The following is a 12,710-nucleotide window of genomic DNA, read 5'->3' on the forward strand; positions in this document are numbered from 1 at the left end:
CAGCAAACGCAACAGAATTAGGAGTATCCTGGGGAGACTTTGGTGGTCTCAGAATAAAGGAATGGTGGAAACCCTGAGGCCTCGCCTAGGCTAGTCACAAACCGAGAGCATGTCTGCAACATGTCTGTAACTTGCTTTGCTCTTATCGTGGAGACGGGTATGCTTGGCTGTGCAAAGGAGAATGGTATTCGGGGGCAGTTAAAGTATTGTGGTAAACCCAGGACAAACAGCTACAAAATGGGGGGGGGGGGGGGTAGTAATTAGTCCCAGGGGATTAAAAGGCCCCTCCCTATCCACTGAGGAGAGATAACCAAGGGCAATAAGGTTCAGCTGGAGAAGGGGTTGCTAGGGAACCATTTAGGTTCACCTGACTCCAACTACTTGGGACCTTTTTTAAACCCTCCCCTGGATGGTAGGAGTGAGAGGAGCAGGGAAGCTGCCAGTAGGCTGTTTGCAGCAAGACACCAAACCTTCCCAATAGGGAGGCTGCACTCGCTCCCCAGAAGAGAAGGAAAATAAGCACAAGGGATTGACTGAGGAGAGGAGTAGAAGGACTTTGGGTCACCTATAAGGATTCGCCTTGCCCCAAACCTGAGTCTCCAAGGCTAAAAAGGACTGAGCCAAACAAGGTATTTTGCCAAAGTGGCTAGACTCTGTCAGTCTTCACACAGTATTTCCAAAATCTGGGTTAGGTCTTCCTTGGAAGCAGGTCAGAAGAGGAATATATTTACCTGTTCTGTCTTCCCGTTGAGAGGGAAGAGAAAGGTCTTAGTGATGATCAAAAAAACTATTTTGTTGGGGGCATCTGATCCCAGTTTGCTTAAGCAGCCATTTGTGATTTGTGTGTTGGGGAGGTATGGAGCATGGGGATATCCTGTGAAGACCGGTGAGCTAACTCTCCTCCTGTGTTAAGCCAGTTTTTCTCCTGATAGCAGGGTAGCATGAGTGAGGCCCACGATCTCTTTCAGAAATGCACCCCTTTTTCAGGAGTATAATGGTTACTTCCTCAATCAACAAGATTTGGGGCCATAGCTTCAAAGTTAGGTGTGCACGACTGCCTAAATGATCTCTGCAAACCAGGTGCTCTGTTTGCACCTGCGCTTGGCCAATGACAAAGCATGGAGATGTGCATATCTGATGCACTGCAAGCACATGTTGTCGTGGGTGCCTGAATTGGACAATCCAATCATCTGTCAGTAAAACTGGTTCCCAATCCAGTCTAGTCCTGTACCTGTTCCCAATCCAGCCCTGCCAGTCTTGGGTCCCGGACCTGGGATGAGGGGTGTCTTGTCTCTTTGCTTCTAAAGCAGCATCAAGGTTGTTTCTTTGTTTTGTATTGTTGTGTTTTCCTTGTATTTGAGTCCATGCCAATTATGCTAAAAAGTTTTTCTTTAAAGCAAGAGAATATTTCTGATCAGTGGGATTACATCACTTCTTGAATCCCTGGTGTTTTGGTGGCTTGGCCTTTAGGAAATTGGAAATAGCATAGAGTTTGAGCCCCATCTAGTGGAAGATACAAGCAGAATGATATTCTGTTCAGAGAGACAAGATGGGTGAAGTAATCTCTTTTATTGGACCAACTTCTGTTGGTGAGAGAGACAAGCTGTTGAACCACACAACTCTACAGATCTGGGGAAGGTAAATACAAGTTGGGATGGATTGTTAAGCGTAAGGGGTTCACACAATTAAAGGTTGGCAGGCAGCGTGGTATGTTACAAATTGTCATAAAACTAGTGTCCCAGTTAAGTCCAAGGCTTTTGGTGTCTAGCAGAGTTATGAATTTAAGTCCCCAGGCTCATCTTTTGAAGGTGTTGAGCAGTTTTCCCTTGAGGATCAGTACTGAAAGATCAGATATGGAGTGACCCCTGTGTGAAAAGTGTTCACCCAAGAGTGCACGGTGTTTTTGTCCTTTATAATTTTCTGTGTGAGTTCATTCAAGAGTATAGTGATTGTCTGGTTCCACCCACATAGTTGTTGGGGCATTTGATGCAGGGGATGAGATACACTATGTGTTGATAGGCATGTTTAGGACCCATGGACCTTGAACGGTGTGTTGAGGGGGGGTATGGAGCATTATAGCAGGGGAGATGTGTCTGCAGGTTTTGCATCAATTGTTCTGGCAGGGTCTGGTGCTGCTTTGAGTTGCTATGTCCTGGTCTGTAGGGAGCTTGCTTCTGATGATGAGCTTGGCGAGGCTGGGAGGTTGTTGGAGGGCCAGAAGAGGGGATTTGGGAAATATTTCTTTCAGGGTGTGGTTTCTATCAAATATTGCTTGATGATTCCCTATATTGGGGTCAGTGGGCGGTTGTTTTCTGTATTGAAGCAGGCTTTCCTGGGGTGTGTGGGCCCGTTCCATGATGCGATCTACTTCTCTGGTGAAGTGTCCTTCTTTTGTGATGGCGATTTTAAGTGTGTTTAGGGTATATCCTGATCTTTCTCGTCAGAGCAAATTCCATGGTATCTGACTCTGTGGCTGTAGATGACGCATTTCTTAGTGTGTCTGGGTTGGGTGTTGGATCTGTGGAGCGAAGTGTGGTGCTCCGTGGGTTTCTTGTGTATTGCACTAAGAGCGGCGCTGCAATGGTTGACTCCAAGTTTACACAAAAAAATTGTTCATAATTTTATATATAAACATATTTTTAAAATAGATTAAATCACTTTTTTCCGTTTTTAGTTGTGATTACCTTAATGTAGAGCCTGTCTGAGACCCAGGTAACTCGATTGTCTGCAGTTGCCCTTGGGATGATCGCTTGGCTGCAGAATTACGTTTCAGTAGGGTTTTTGTGGTTTTGCTTCAAAACTGAACCTCTCCTTCTGCAAACTTTTACCCCCGTGCATGTGCTTATTCCAGCCTACCCTTCCAGCTTCTTCAGCAGGGCTGCGGGGAATAACAGTATGCTCCCAGAGTGCCTGTCTGCAGGATCAAACCTGAAGAGTTGGACGGCAGCTCTGGAGAATGCCTCTCCCCCCGGAGGCCTTTGACTCTTTTTGGGCAGGCTGTGGTAGGAACTAGCAATGGATGGCATTTTCAAAAACACTGGTGTGACTCAGGAGCATGAGTACCTGTGGCAGTCAATGGAACTCACGCTCCTAAGTGACTTGGGAGCTTTTGAAGATACCAACACGAGACTCTAATCCACTTCCATCTTTTATTCCCAGCAAATATTATGAGAGAGAAGCTTTATTGGCAGATCCTGTTTATGGACCAATCCTAGCTTCTCTCCTTGGTAAGTACTTTCATTGTTCGCTCCGGGTGGTTTAGGGTTTGGTTTTGTTTTGTTGCTTATTGCATTTTCCCAGAAGCAGAGCCGGGGGGGCGGGGAATGGAGACAGATCACCTTGTTTTCCTATTTATTGCTGGCTTTGATGATAGAGCAGAACCGAATTTGGTTTTCTTAGAGCACTTTTCTAGGTGTGGTGTCCCACAGCAGGGAATTGGAGGTACTAACTGCGCAGTGACTGTGTATTAAGTGCTCAGCAATATTTCTCCTGCAGTCTCCTAACATCACTTGGTTTATTGAGCAAGGGAATTTGGTCAGAATGCCAAGGTTATCTCCTGTGCTGTGAGATCATTAACTTCACCAGACACGAGCAGAAAGGACCTCAGTTTAACATCTGACCTGGAGGATGAGTGTGAACAAATGTCCGTTCTTCTTGAAGATCCTCTCTCATTACTGTCCTCCTAGTTGGGCCGTGTGCACTAGAATACACCAAGCTGAAAACAGCTGACCACTACTGGACAGACCCGTCAGCCGACGAGCTGGTTCAGAGACACCGGATCCATGGCGCCCACGGGCGCCAGGACTCACCCTCAAAACGCCCGGCGCTGGGAGTAGGTATTTGCAGCATGCCCCTTCTCTGTTATTGGCACAGAAGGAAACCCCACAAGAGGGGAAGAAGGGTGGACGGGTATTTAGATAACACCCACGGGCAGCCTCCACCTATTACCAGGAATGGAGAACGCTTTTTTGTGCATGCCTTCGTCACAACTGAAAGGCCATTTGGCTCCAAATGTTCCCTCCAAATTTAGGGAGGTTTGAGATCCAGATCTGGAATTTTGTGGCTTGAGATGCCAGGGCTTTCACTTGCTATGCTGATTCCCTGCCTTGGGGAGGAGCAAGCCTCTGTGGCTGGGTTGAGGGGGAGCGCCCCTCACATGCCTGTAAAGTCCAGGGCTGCAGAAAGTAAGTCCATCCGGAAAGAGATTTCTCGAGATGCCCTTTTTAGCGGAGCTGCTGCTCTGAGCGGCCTCTTCATACAATTGCGACTGGTACCGTGTAAGCTGTGTGCTGACCGACAGTTCTCGTATCTCCTAGATCCGGAAACAGCACTCGAGCGGGAGCATGTCGGAAGACCGATTTGCAGCTTCAGCTAGAGAATACGTGGAGTCTTTGCACCAGAATTCGAGGATTCACCTGCTGTATGGGAAAAATAATGTCCTGGTCCAGCCAGTGAGTATCTGAGCATCAAGTGTGTTGAGTTCATGTTACTGGAGCGAGATTAATGCTGGCTGGCTCAGCATGGTAGAGCCAGGAATGGAACTCAAGTACCGTGAATCCCCAGCCAGTGCCTTATTCTCTGGACTATCCAGCTTCAGAGGCAGTGTCTGAATCCTGAGCTGGCCCAGCAGAAGGCAGATGCATCATCTGTCTGAGCCATGTAAGCTTCTGGGATGGAAGGATGCTGAGTGCCATCCTTTCTGGCTCAGCCCGGGTGTTGGGTGGAGCTTTGACTCCTTTCCCAGGCAGAGACCTCACTAATGGTATCCACCCACCCCCCTTCCAGTTAAACTGTGATATGTACTGCAAATAAAAAAGGAAGGAGAGAACTGGGATCAAGCTGGGATTAAAATTGGCCAATTTAAATGGGTTTATACCCCTACCCATCAAACGGACCTCCTCCCACATTAGAATCATAAAATATCAGGGTTGGAAGGGACCTCAGGAGGTCATCTAGTCCACCCCCCTGCTCAAAGCAGGACCGATCCCTAATTAAATCATCCCAACCAGGGCTTTTTCAAGCCTGACCTTAAAAACCTCTAAGGAAGGAGATTCCACCACCTCCCTAGGTAACGCATTCCAGTGTTTCACCACCCTCCTAGTGAAAAAGTTTTTCCTAATATCCAACCTAAATCTCCCCCACTGCAACTTGAGACCATTACTCCTTGTTCCGTCATCTGCTACCACTGAGAACAGTCTAGAGCCATCCTCTTTGGAACCCCCTTTCAGGTAGTTGAAAGCAGCTATCAAATCCCCCCTCATTCTTCTCTTCCGTAGACTAAACATCCCCAGTTCCCTCAGCCTCTCCTCATAACCCATGTGTTCCAGTCCCCTAACCATTTTTGTTGCCCTCCGCTGGACTCTTTCCAATTTTTCCACATCCTTCTTGTCGTGTGGGGCCCAAAACTGGACTCAGTACTCCAGATGAATAGAGGGGAATGATCACGTCCCTCGATCTGCTGGCAATGCCCCTACATATACATCCCAAAATGCTATTGGCCTTCTTGGCAACAAGGGCACACTGTTGACTCATATCCAGCTTCTCGTCCACTGTCACCCCTAGGTCCTTTTCTGCACAACTGCTCCCTAGCCATTCGGTCCCTAGTCTGTAGCGGTGCGTTGGATTCTTCTGTCCTAAGTGCAGGATTCTGCACTTGTCCTTGTTGAACTTCATCAGATTTCTTTTGGCCCAATCCTCCAATTTGTCTAGGTCCCTCTGTATCCTATCCCTACCCTCCAGCATATTTACCTCTCCTCCCAGTTTAGTGTCATCTGCAAACTTGCTGAGGGTGCAATCCACACCATTCTCCAGATCATTTATGAAGATATTGAACAAAACCGGCCCCAGGACCGACCCCTGGGGCACTCCACTTGATACCAGCTGCCAACTAGACATGGAGCCATTGATCGCTACCCGTTGAGCCCGACAATCTAGCCAGCTTTCTATCCACCTTATAGTCCATTCATCCAGCCCATACTTCTTTAACTTGCTGGTATTAAACAGATTGCTAATAGGAGCCTCTCATATAAGAGGGTTCTCAGTGGTCTAGAGGGGTGGGAGTCAGGAGACTTGGGTTCTAGTCTTGGCTTCTGTCACTGACCTGGTGCATGACCTTGGGTGAGTCACCTCACCTCTGTTCCCCCATCCATACTGTGTTTTGTCTATTTAGATTGTAGGCTCCCCGGGGCAGGCTGTGCGTACATGTGTGTATGTTCTCCGGGGCAGGCTCTGTGTGTGTGTGTACAGTACCTAGCACAAATAGGGGTTGGGGTGTCTTTTATTTCAGTTAGCTCCTCTCAGTGCTACTGCAATACAAAGAATAATTTTGCATTTAGATCAATTAATATATAGTTTAGAAACCAATGAATGGCTGCTTGTTTCAAAGCTCTTATATCATTCAAGTAGCACGCCTCAGCCACTGAAGGGTGGACGCACACGTTTTAAGAATAGTTTGGGGGTTAGATTTTTTTTTTTTCCTTTTTTTTTGTCCTGTCCAACAAGGTTGTTTAGCAGGGTTGATGTGTCTGCCTAATTTATTTCTGGTGGGTTTGGAGGTGTTAAGTCTGCCCCAGGACTGATGCTGTGAATTGACAGTGTTAGACACCCAGAAGACAGATTTGCTACTAGATCTTACCTGCAGAGGAAGGAAAGCTGCTTGAAAGAGGGTTATGAGTTGATAGAAAACTCTCGGCCCTGCCAGGAGCTTTAATTTATTACCGTTTCTGCAGCTCCTATTCACAGACCACTTGCCAAGGAATAAAGAAAGGGTGTCGTTAATTAGTTTGTATTATGGTAGCGCTTAGAGACCTCAGCTGAGATCAGGCCCCCCGAGCAGTAGTTCTGTACAAACACACAATGAGACATAGTCCCTGCCCTACGAGCTTACACTCTCTAGAAGGACGAGTGGACAAGGGAGGAAGTGAAAATGGAGGCCCAAAGTGGGGAAGTGCCTTGGTCCAGGTTACACGGTAGGTGGACCTGGGAATAGGACCTTGTGTCCATGTCCAGTGGTCTGTCCTCAGGACCAGAGTGGATCTGAAAACGCCTGTTGTCACCTTTAAGCCTCGACCTTCATCCCTCTCCAATTTCCAGAGGTGTTGAGCGCCCACAGCTCCCATTGGTTGGATTTGTGGGTGCTCAGCTCTTCTGCAGATCAGGTACGCCAGAGCCCTAATTGTTAGTGGGGGAGATGTGAGTTTGGAAGCTAGGTGGGGATTCCAGAGTAAGCCATCATGGTGGCTAATGGCCTACGTCCAAGTGCCATTGGAAGGGGACGAAGCACTGAATAAATGTGGCTAATTGAAGGGACAGGGTTGGCCTGTTGGGGGATCTCTCATCACAGCTGACTTATTCCTCAATAACACACACCACGATTTCCATGTGCTTTTCTTTCTTTATTGTTTTAAACAGAAAGACGACATGGAGGCAATTCTTGGCTATCTCTCCCTTCATCAGTCAGCAGATAGCTTGACTTTGAAATGGACTCCCAATCAGCTCATGAACGGCACCCTGAGGGACTCTGAGCTGGAGAAAAGGTAACATTCCCTTTGCTAGATCTCTATCTTGTATACTTCACCCAGCTAACTGTAACAGGAGTAAGAGACAAGCAACAGGGCTGATTTAACTGAAGGGAGCATGCTCCATCAAATAGGGCACTGGGCTAGGAATCGGGAGACCAGGTTCTATTGCCACTGGGCTGCTGTGTGTTCTTAAGCGAGTCACTCCACTTTGTTGTACCTTCGTTTGCCTTCTTGTTGTCTGTTTTATCTATGTAGATTGTAACCCATTTGGGCCAGGTGCGCGGTCTCTTACCATATGTTTGTACAGTGCCTAGCACAACGGGGCCTTGCTCTGAATGGGGATTGCTAGGTGCTGTCATGCAAATAATAGTGATAATAAAATGCAAGGTTATTTCAAAAAAAAAAAAAAGGAGTACTTGTGGCACCTTAGAGACTAACCAATTTATTTGAGCATGAGCTTTCGTGAGCTACAGCTCACTTCATCGGATGCATACCGTGGAAACTGCAGCAGACTTTATATACATACAGAGAATATGAAACAATACCTCCTCCCACCCCACGGTCCTGCTGGTAATAGCTTATCTAAAGTGATCATCAGGTTGGGCCATTTCCAGCACAAATCCAGGTTTTCTCACCCTACACCCCGCCACACAAATTCACTCTCCTGCTGGTGATAGCCCATCCAAAGTGACAACTCTTTACACAATGTGCATGATAATCAAGTTGGGCCATTTCCTGCACAAATCCAGGTTCTCTCACCCCCCTCCCAAAAACCACACACACAAACTCACTATCCTGCTGGTAATAGCTCATCCAAAGTGACCACTCTCCCTACAATGTGCATGATAATCAAGGTGGGCCATTTCCAGCACAAATCCAGGTTTTCTCACACACCCCCCACCCCCATACACACACAAACTCACTCTCCTGCTGGTAATAGCTCATCCAAACTGACCACTCTCCAAGTTTGACTCAAACTGACCACTCTCCAATAACTCTGAAAGGTTATTTCAGCAATTTTCCAGAATAATTTATTATGAAACACATTCTGGACACTCAGAAAAATTAGTAAGATTTGCTGGGGTGGCCATGCTGAAATAGTTCTTGTTTTCAATTTGTGCTCACTGGGATCGCCTCATTGGATCACAGAGACGGCCACATAGTGTTGCCCCAGCATACATCAGATAATATAATCCAGATTTAGGACCCATTGTAAAGGAACAAGTCTTATTTCAGCGATCCAGGGCTGGAGAACAAAAAGTCTGCCTCCCATTATCACGAGTCTCATTTTTTGGGTGCCCATTGCAGGATCTCAAAGCACTTTATAATCCATCCTCGAAGCAGCCCTGTGATATGATTACCCCTGATTAGAAGAGCGGTCCCTCTAATCCAGTATTCTGTCTCAGCTAGTAGCCAGTACCTGCTGCTTCAAAAGAAGGAGAAAGAAACCCTGCAGTAGGCAGTCATGGTAGAATGTGCCCCTAGGAAATGTTTCTTTCTGACCCCAGATCATTAGGCTTCACAGCATAAACCAGCTAGAGGTTTCATATCCCTTCAAAGCTGTTTTAATTCTTACGGTTATAACTCAGGAGTGTTTTGCATTCGTTAGGAAGATCCAATCCTCCTTTGAGTCCCACTACGCTCTGGATCTCAATGATAAGCTTCTAGCCTGTGCAACTTACTGCCACAGTTTAAGGGAAGGATCTGGCTTCTGTTGAATTTCATTGGTGCATGCGACATTGGGCCCCATGGGGCTTGCCTTGACGGTTGCATGTAATTTGTGGCAAAATAGAACCCAGGTGTCCTGAATCCCAGCCACAAAACCATCTTGAGTGTGATGCTCTGGGCACTTGATTCTTGTTTTTAGCCAGCAGATGAGTGCTGTGTGCATGGGAGGGGAGTGACTGTGAACCTGCAGGCTTCAGCAGTATACGCTATGCCAAACTCGTTCCTCTGCCTTTTACTTCACTGTAAATTCCACTTAATCGGCCAAGTTTAGTAAGCTGCTCTTAATTTAGTGCCGTGTCTGTGCTTTTACTGGGCAGTCTGGCCACTGATTATTAAAACCATTTAATCTCTTGCATTTTTTTTCCTTTCAGTGTGTACTGGGACTACGCCTTAATAGTGCCATTCAGTCAGATTGTCTGCATTCACTGCCATCAGCAACGTAAGCATAACCCTCTTCAGCCCATAGGGTGCCACAAAGGCTCAGGGGCCTTGTTTTCTGCAGGGGGAATGTTAATGCTGTTCGTGTTTTATTTTGCTGCCTCTTCGGCGTTTATTTCCTTGCAGGCAGACAGAGGTTTATCTTTGTTTCTTCGTGGAACTCCTCGGCCAAAAGCTGTTCCAGTTGTCTCTTGAGGCTTGACTTTGTCCTAAGTGTTGATGTAACACAATGCTTCTGGGTGGGTTGTTGGCAGCAGGGATCACACCTGGGACCTGTGGGTCTAAAAACATGAGCCTCTCCTCTCAGAGATCCATCTGGGTTCGCCAAGGCTGCAGCAGGCTCAATCCTCTCCAGATGTGGCTGTACCTCAACAAGCTGTGTAAGCTGTGGGTGCTCAGTTGCTCTGAAAATCTGGCCTCTGCTTTATAATTATTGCGGGACAGAAAGGGGGTAATTTTAATTGTTGGATGCCAAGTCATTTTATTTTAAAAAGTTTCTAAAAATATTTCTGCAGTGTTGTAGCCGTGTTGGTCCCAGGATATTAGAGAGACAAGGTGGGTGAGGGAATATCTTTTATTGAACCAACTTCCATTGGTGAGAGAGAGAAACTTTCCAGCTTACACAGAGCTCTTCTTCTGGTCTGGGACAGGTACTCAGAGCGTCACAGCTAAATACAAGGGGGAACAGATTGTGTAGCATAAGTAATTAATATTTCAAGGGACCATTCAAGATGAAGTAGCCAGTTAACACCTCTCCAGTCACGGAGGAAAAGGAGAAAAAAAATGAAACAAGAAATGCCAAACCTGCAGAGGTATCTCCATTGCTAGGATGCTCAACACCCCCACAATGCACCTTTCAAGATCCATGGGTACTACACATGCCCATCACAACATTCACTGCCCTAAATAACACTGCTGTGGGTAAAACGTGGCCATCGCTACGCTCTTGAATGAACACACACCGAAAAATTATAAAGGACAAAAACGCCATATCCCCTCTAAGTGAACACTTTTCACAAAGTGATTGCTCTGTACCTGACCTATCAGTCTTCAGGAAACCTGCATAACAACCTCAAAAGACGAACCTGGGAGTTAAGTTCATAACTTTGCTAGACACTAAAAATCATGGACCGAATAGACACACTGGATTGATGGCTTATTACAACAATCTCTGACCCACTATCCACCCCCACAGTGTTTTTTTAATAGCATAAAATGACCTTGCTATATTTATACATAAATATATACTCAACAGGGCCATGACTCACTGGAACAATTTGTAACATACCACCCTGCCTGCTACTCTTAACTGACCACTTCAAACCCTTTTAGGCAGAACAATCTAATTCTCAGTTGTGACCATCTCTAGCATGTTCCCCCTTCTGCTAAACAATCTCTCCCAACTTGTAATTATCTCAGACACTCTGCTTCCTTCCCCAGGCTTGAAGAAGAGCTCAGTGCAGCTCAAAAGCTTGTACAAACAGGTAACAGTCAAAGATATTACCTCACCTGCCTTCTCTCTCCCAGCTCCTGGGACCAACATGGCTACAACAATAACACTGTCGTCCCTGCCCCCCCTTTTAATCTACGAGCCCGATTTTAAAAGGGTTCTTAGTTAGGGTAACCCATCAGCTAGAAAATTTAATTGCTATCATGTCAGGATGTGGCTGCTGGAAGTAGTGCAGTTTTTCTGTATCACGTAATGTTTAAACGTTATTGGGCATCCAATCGCAGAAAAAACCCAAACTGGGCCATAACTCATAGAAAGAGTCTAACTTTGTCGACAGAAATACAATTCTAAATTGTACAGCTGGCAGTAAAGTTGTTATAAATACAACTGATAATGCAACCATGTACTCAAAATAGCACTGTTTTGGAAAGGGTGGGAAATATTTACCTCCAAGGTAATAGATTTTATACATTTTCCCATACTTTTTGTCGCTGATTTAAAGCAATGGCTCTCTACCTTTCCAGACTGCTGTACCCCTTTCAAGAGTCTGATTTGTCTTGGGTACCCGCATGTTTCACCTCTCTTAAAAACTTACAAAATCAGACATAAAAATACAAACGTATCACAGCACACTGTTACCTAAAAATTGCTGACTTTCTCATTTTTACGATATGATCATAAATCAAATCAATTGGAATATAAATATTGTACTTGCATTTCAGTGTATAGTATACGGAGCAGTATAAACAAGTTGTTTATGAAATTTTAGTTTTTACTGACTTAGCTAGTGCTTTTTACGTAGCCTATTGTAAAACTAGGCAAATATCTAGATGAGTTGATGTACCCCCCTGGAAGATGTCTGCGTACCTCTGGGGGTACACGTACCCCTGGTTGAGAACCCCTGGATTAAAGCAAACATCTGTAGTCACATGACAATATGAGCTTGTTTGTACCATGTAATACATCAAAATATTTGTCACTAGTTGTAGAATGGACTGGTTGGAGGAAAGTTTTTCTGTCTGCTATTTTATTAGTATTGGCTGCTGTCCAATGATTCCTACACCAGCAACTGATGTTAATACAGTTTCAGAGTAACAGCCGTGTTAGTCTGTATTCGCAAAAAGAAAAGGAGTACTTGTGGCACCTTAGAGACTAACCAGTTTATTTGAGCATGAGCTTTCGTGAGCTACAGCTCACACGAAAGCTCATACTCAAATAAATTGGTTAGTCTCTAAGGTGCCACAAGTACTCCTTTTCTTTTTGTTAATACAGTGTACACCCCGATGAAATATTTTCAGGATATGTTCCACTTTCTGAGCCAAGACTGGACCTATGTCATGTACGATCAAGCAATCCACTGCAAAGCACACTTGATTAAATGGAAGAATCAAAACGTATTTGATGATGACCACTTTGAGATAGGAGACATGCATTGTGCATTGAATTTCATGAGTGATATAGGCAGAGTGATGCAGAAAAGTGGGTTTGAAAACATCCTTGTGGAAGCCAACATCTATGGTGCTTCAGTCGTCAGCAATGCTCTAAGAGGAAAAGCCTGTAACGATGATGATAGA

General features: G+C 45.6%; 1 protein-coding gene across 7 annotated transcripts in view; it reads left to right on the forward strand.

The window, feature by feature from the left end:
* SGSM2 (small G protein signaling modulator 2) overlaps positions 1-12,710 on the forward strand; it is a 143,843-nt gene that overhangs the window by 98,694 nt on the left and 32,439 nt on the right. For all 7 annotated transcript variants that reach the window (XM_073316038.1, XM_073316040.1, XM_073316041.1 and 4 more), the window contains 5 exons: positions 3,160-3,227; positions 3,687-3,832; positions 4,317-4,451; positions 7,411-7,535; positions 9,620-9,687. In XM_073316038.1, coding sequence (XP_073172139.1) covers positions 3,160-3,227; positions 3,687-3,832; positions 4,317-4,451; positions 7,411-7,535; positions 9,620-9,687 — 542 coding nt within the window. The remainder of the gene's footprint in view (positions 1-3,159; positions 3,228-3,686; positions 3,833-4,316; positions 4,452-7,410; positions 7,536-9,619; positions 9,688-12,710) is intronic.

The sequence above is a fragment of the Lepidochelys kempii genome, chromosome 17 (genome assembly GCF_965140265.1).
Source record: "Lepidochelys kempii isolate rLepKem1 chromosome 17, rLepKem1.hap2, whole genome shotgun sequence".
In the NCBI taxonomy this organism is placed as follows: Eukaryota; Metazoa; Chordata; order Testudines; family Cheloniidae; genus Lepidochelys; species Lepidochelys kempii.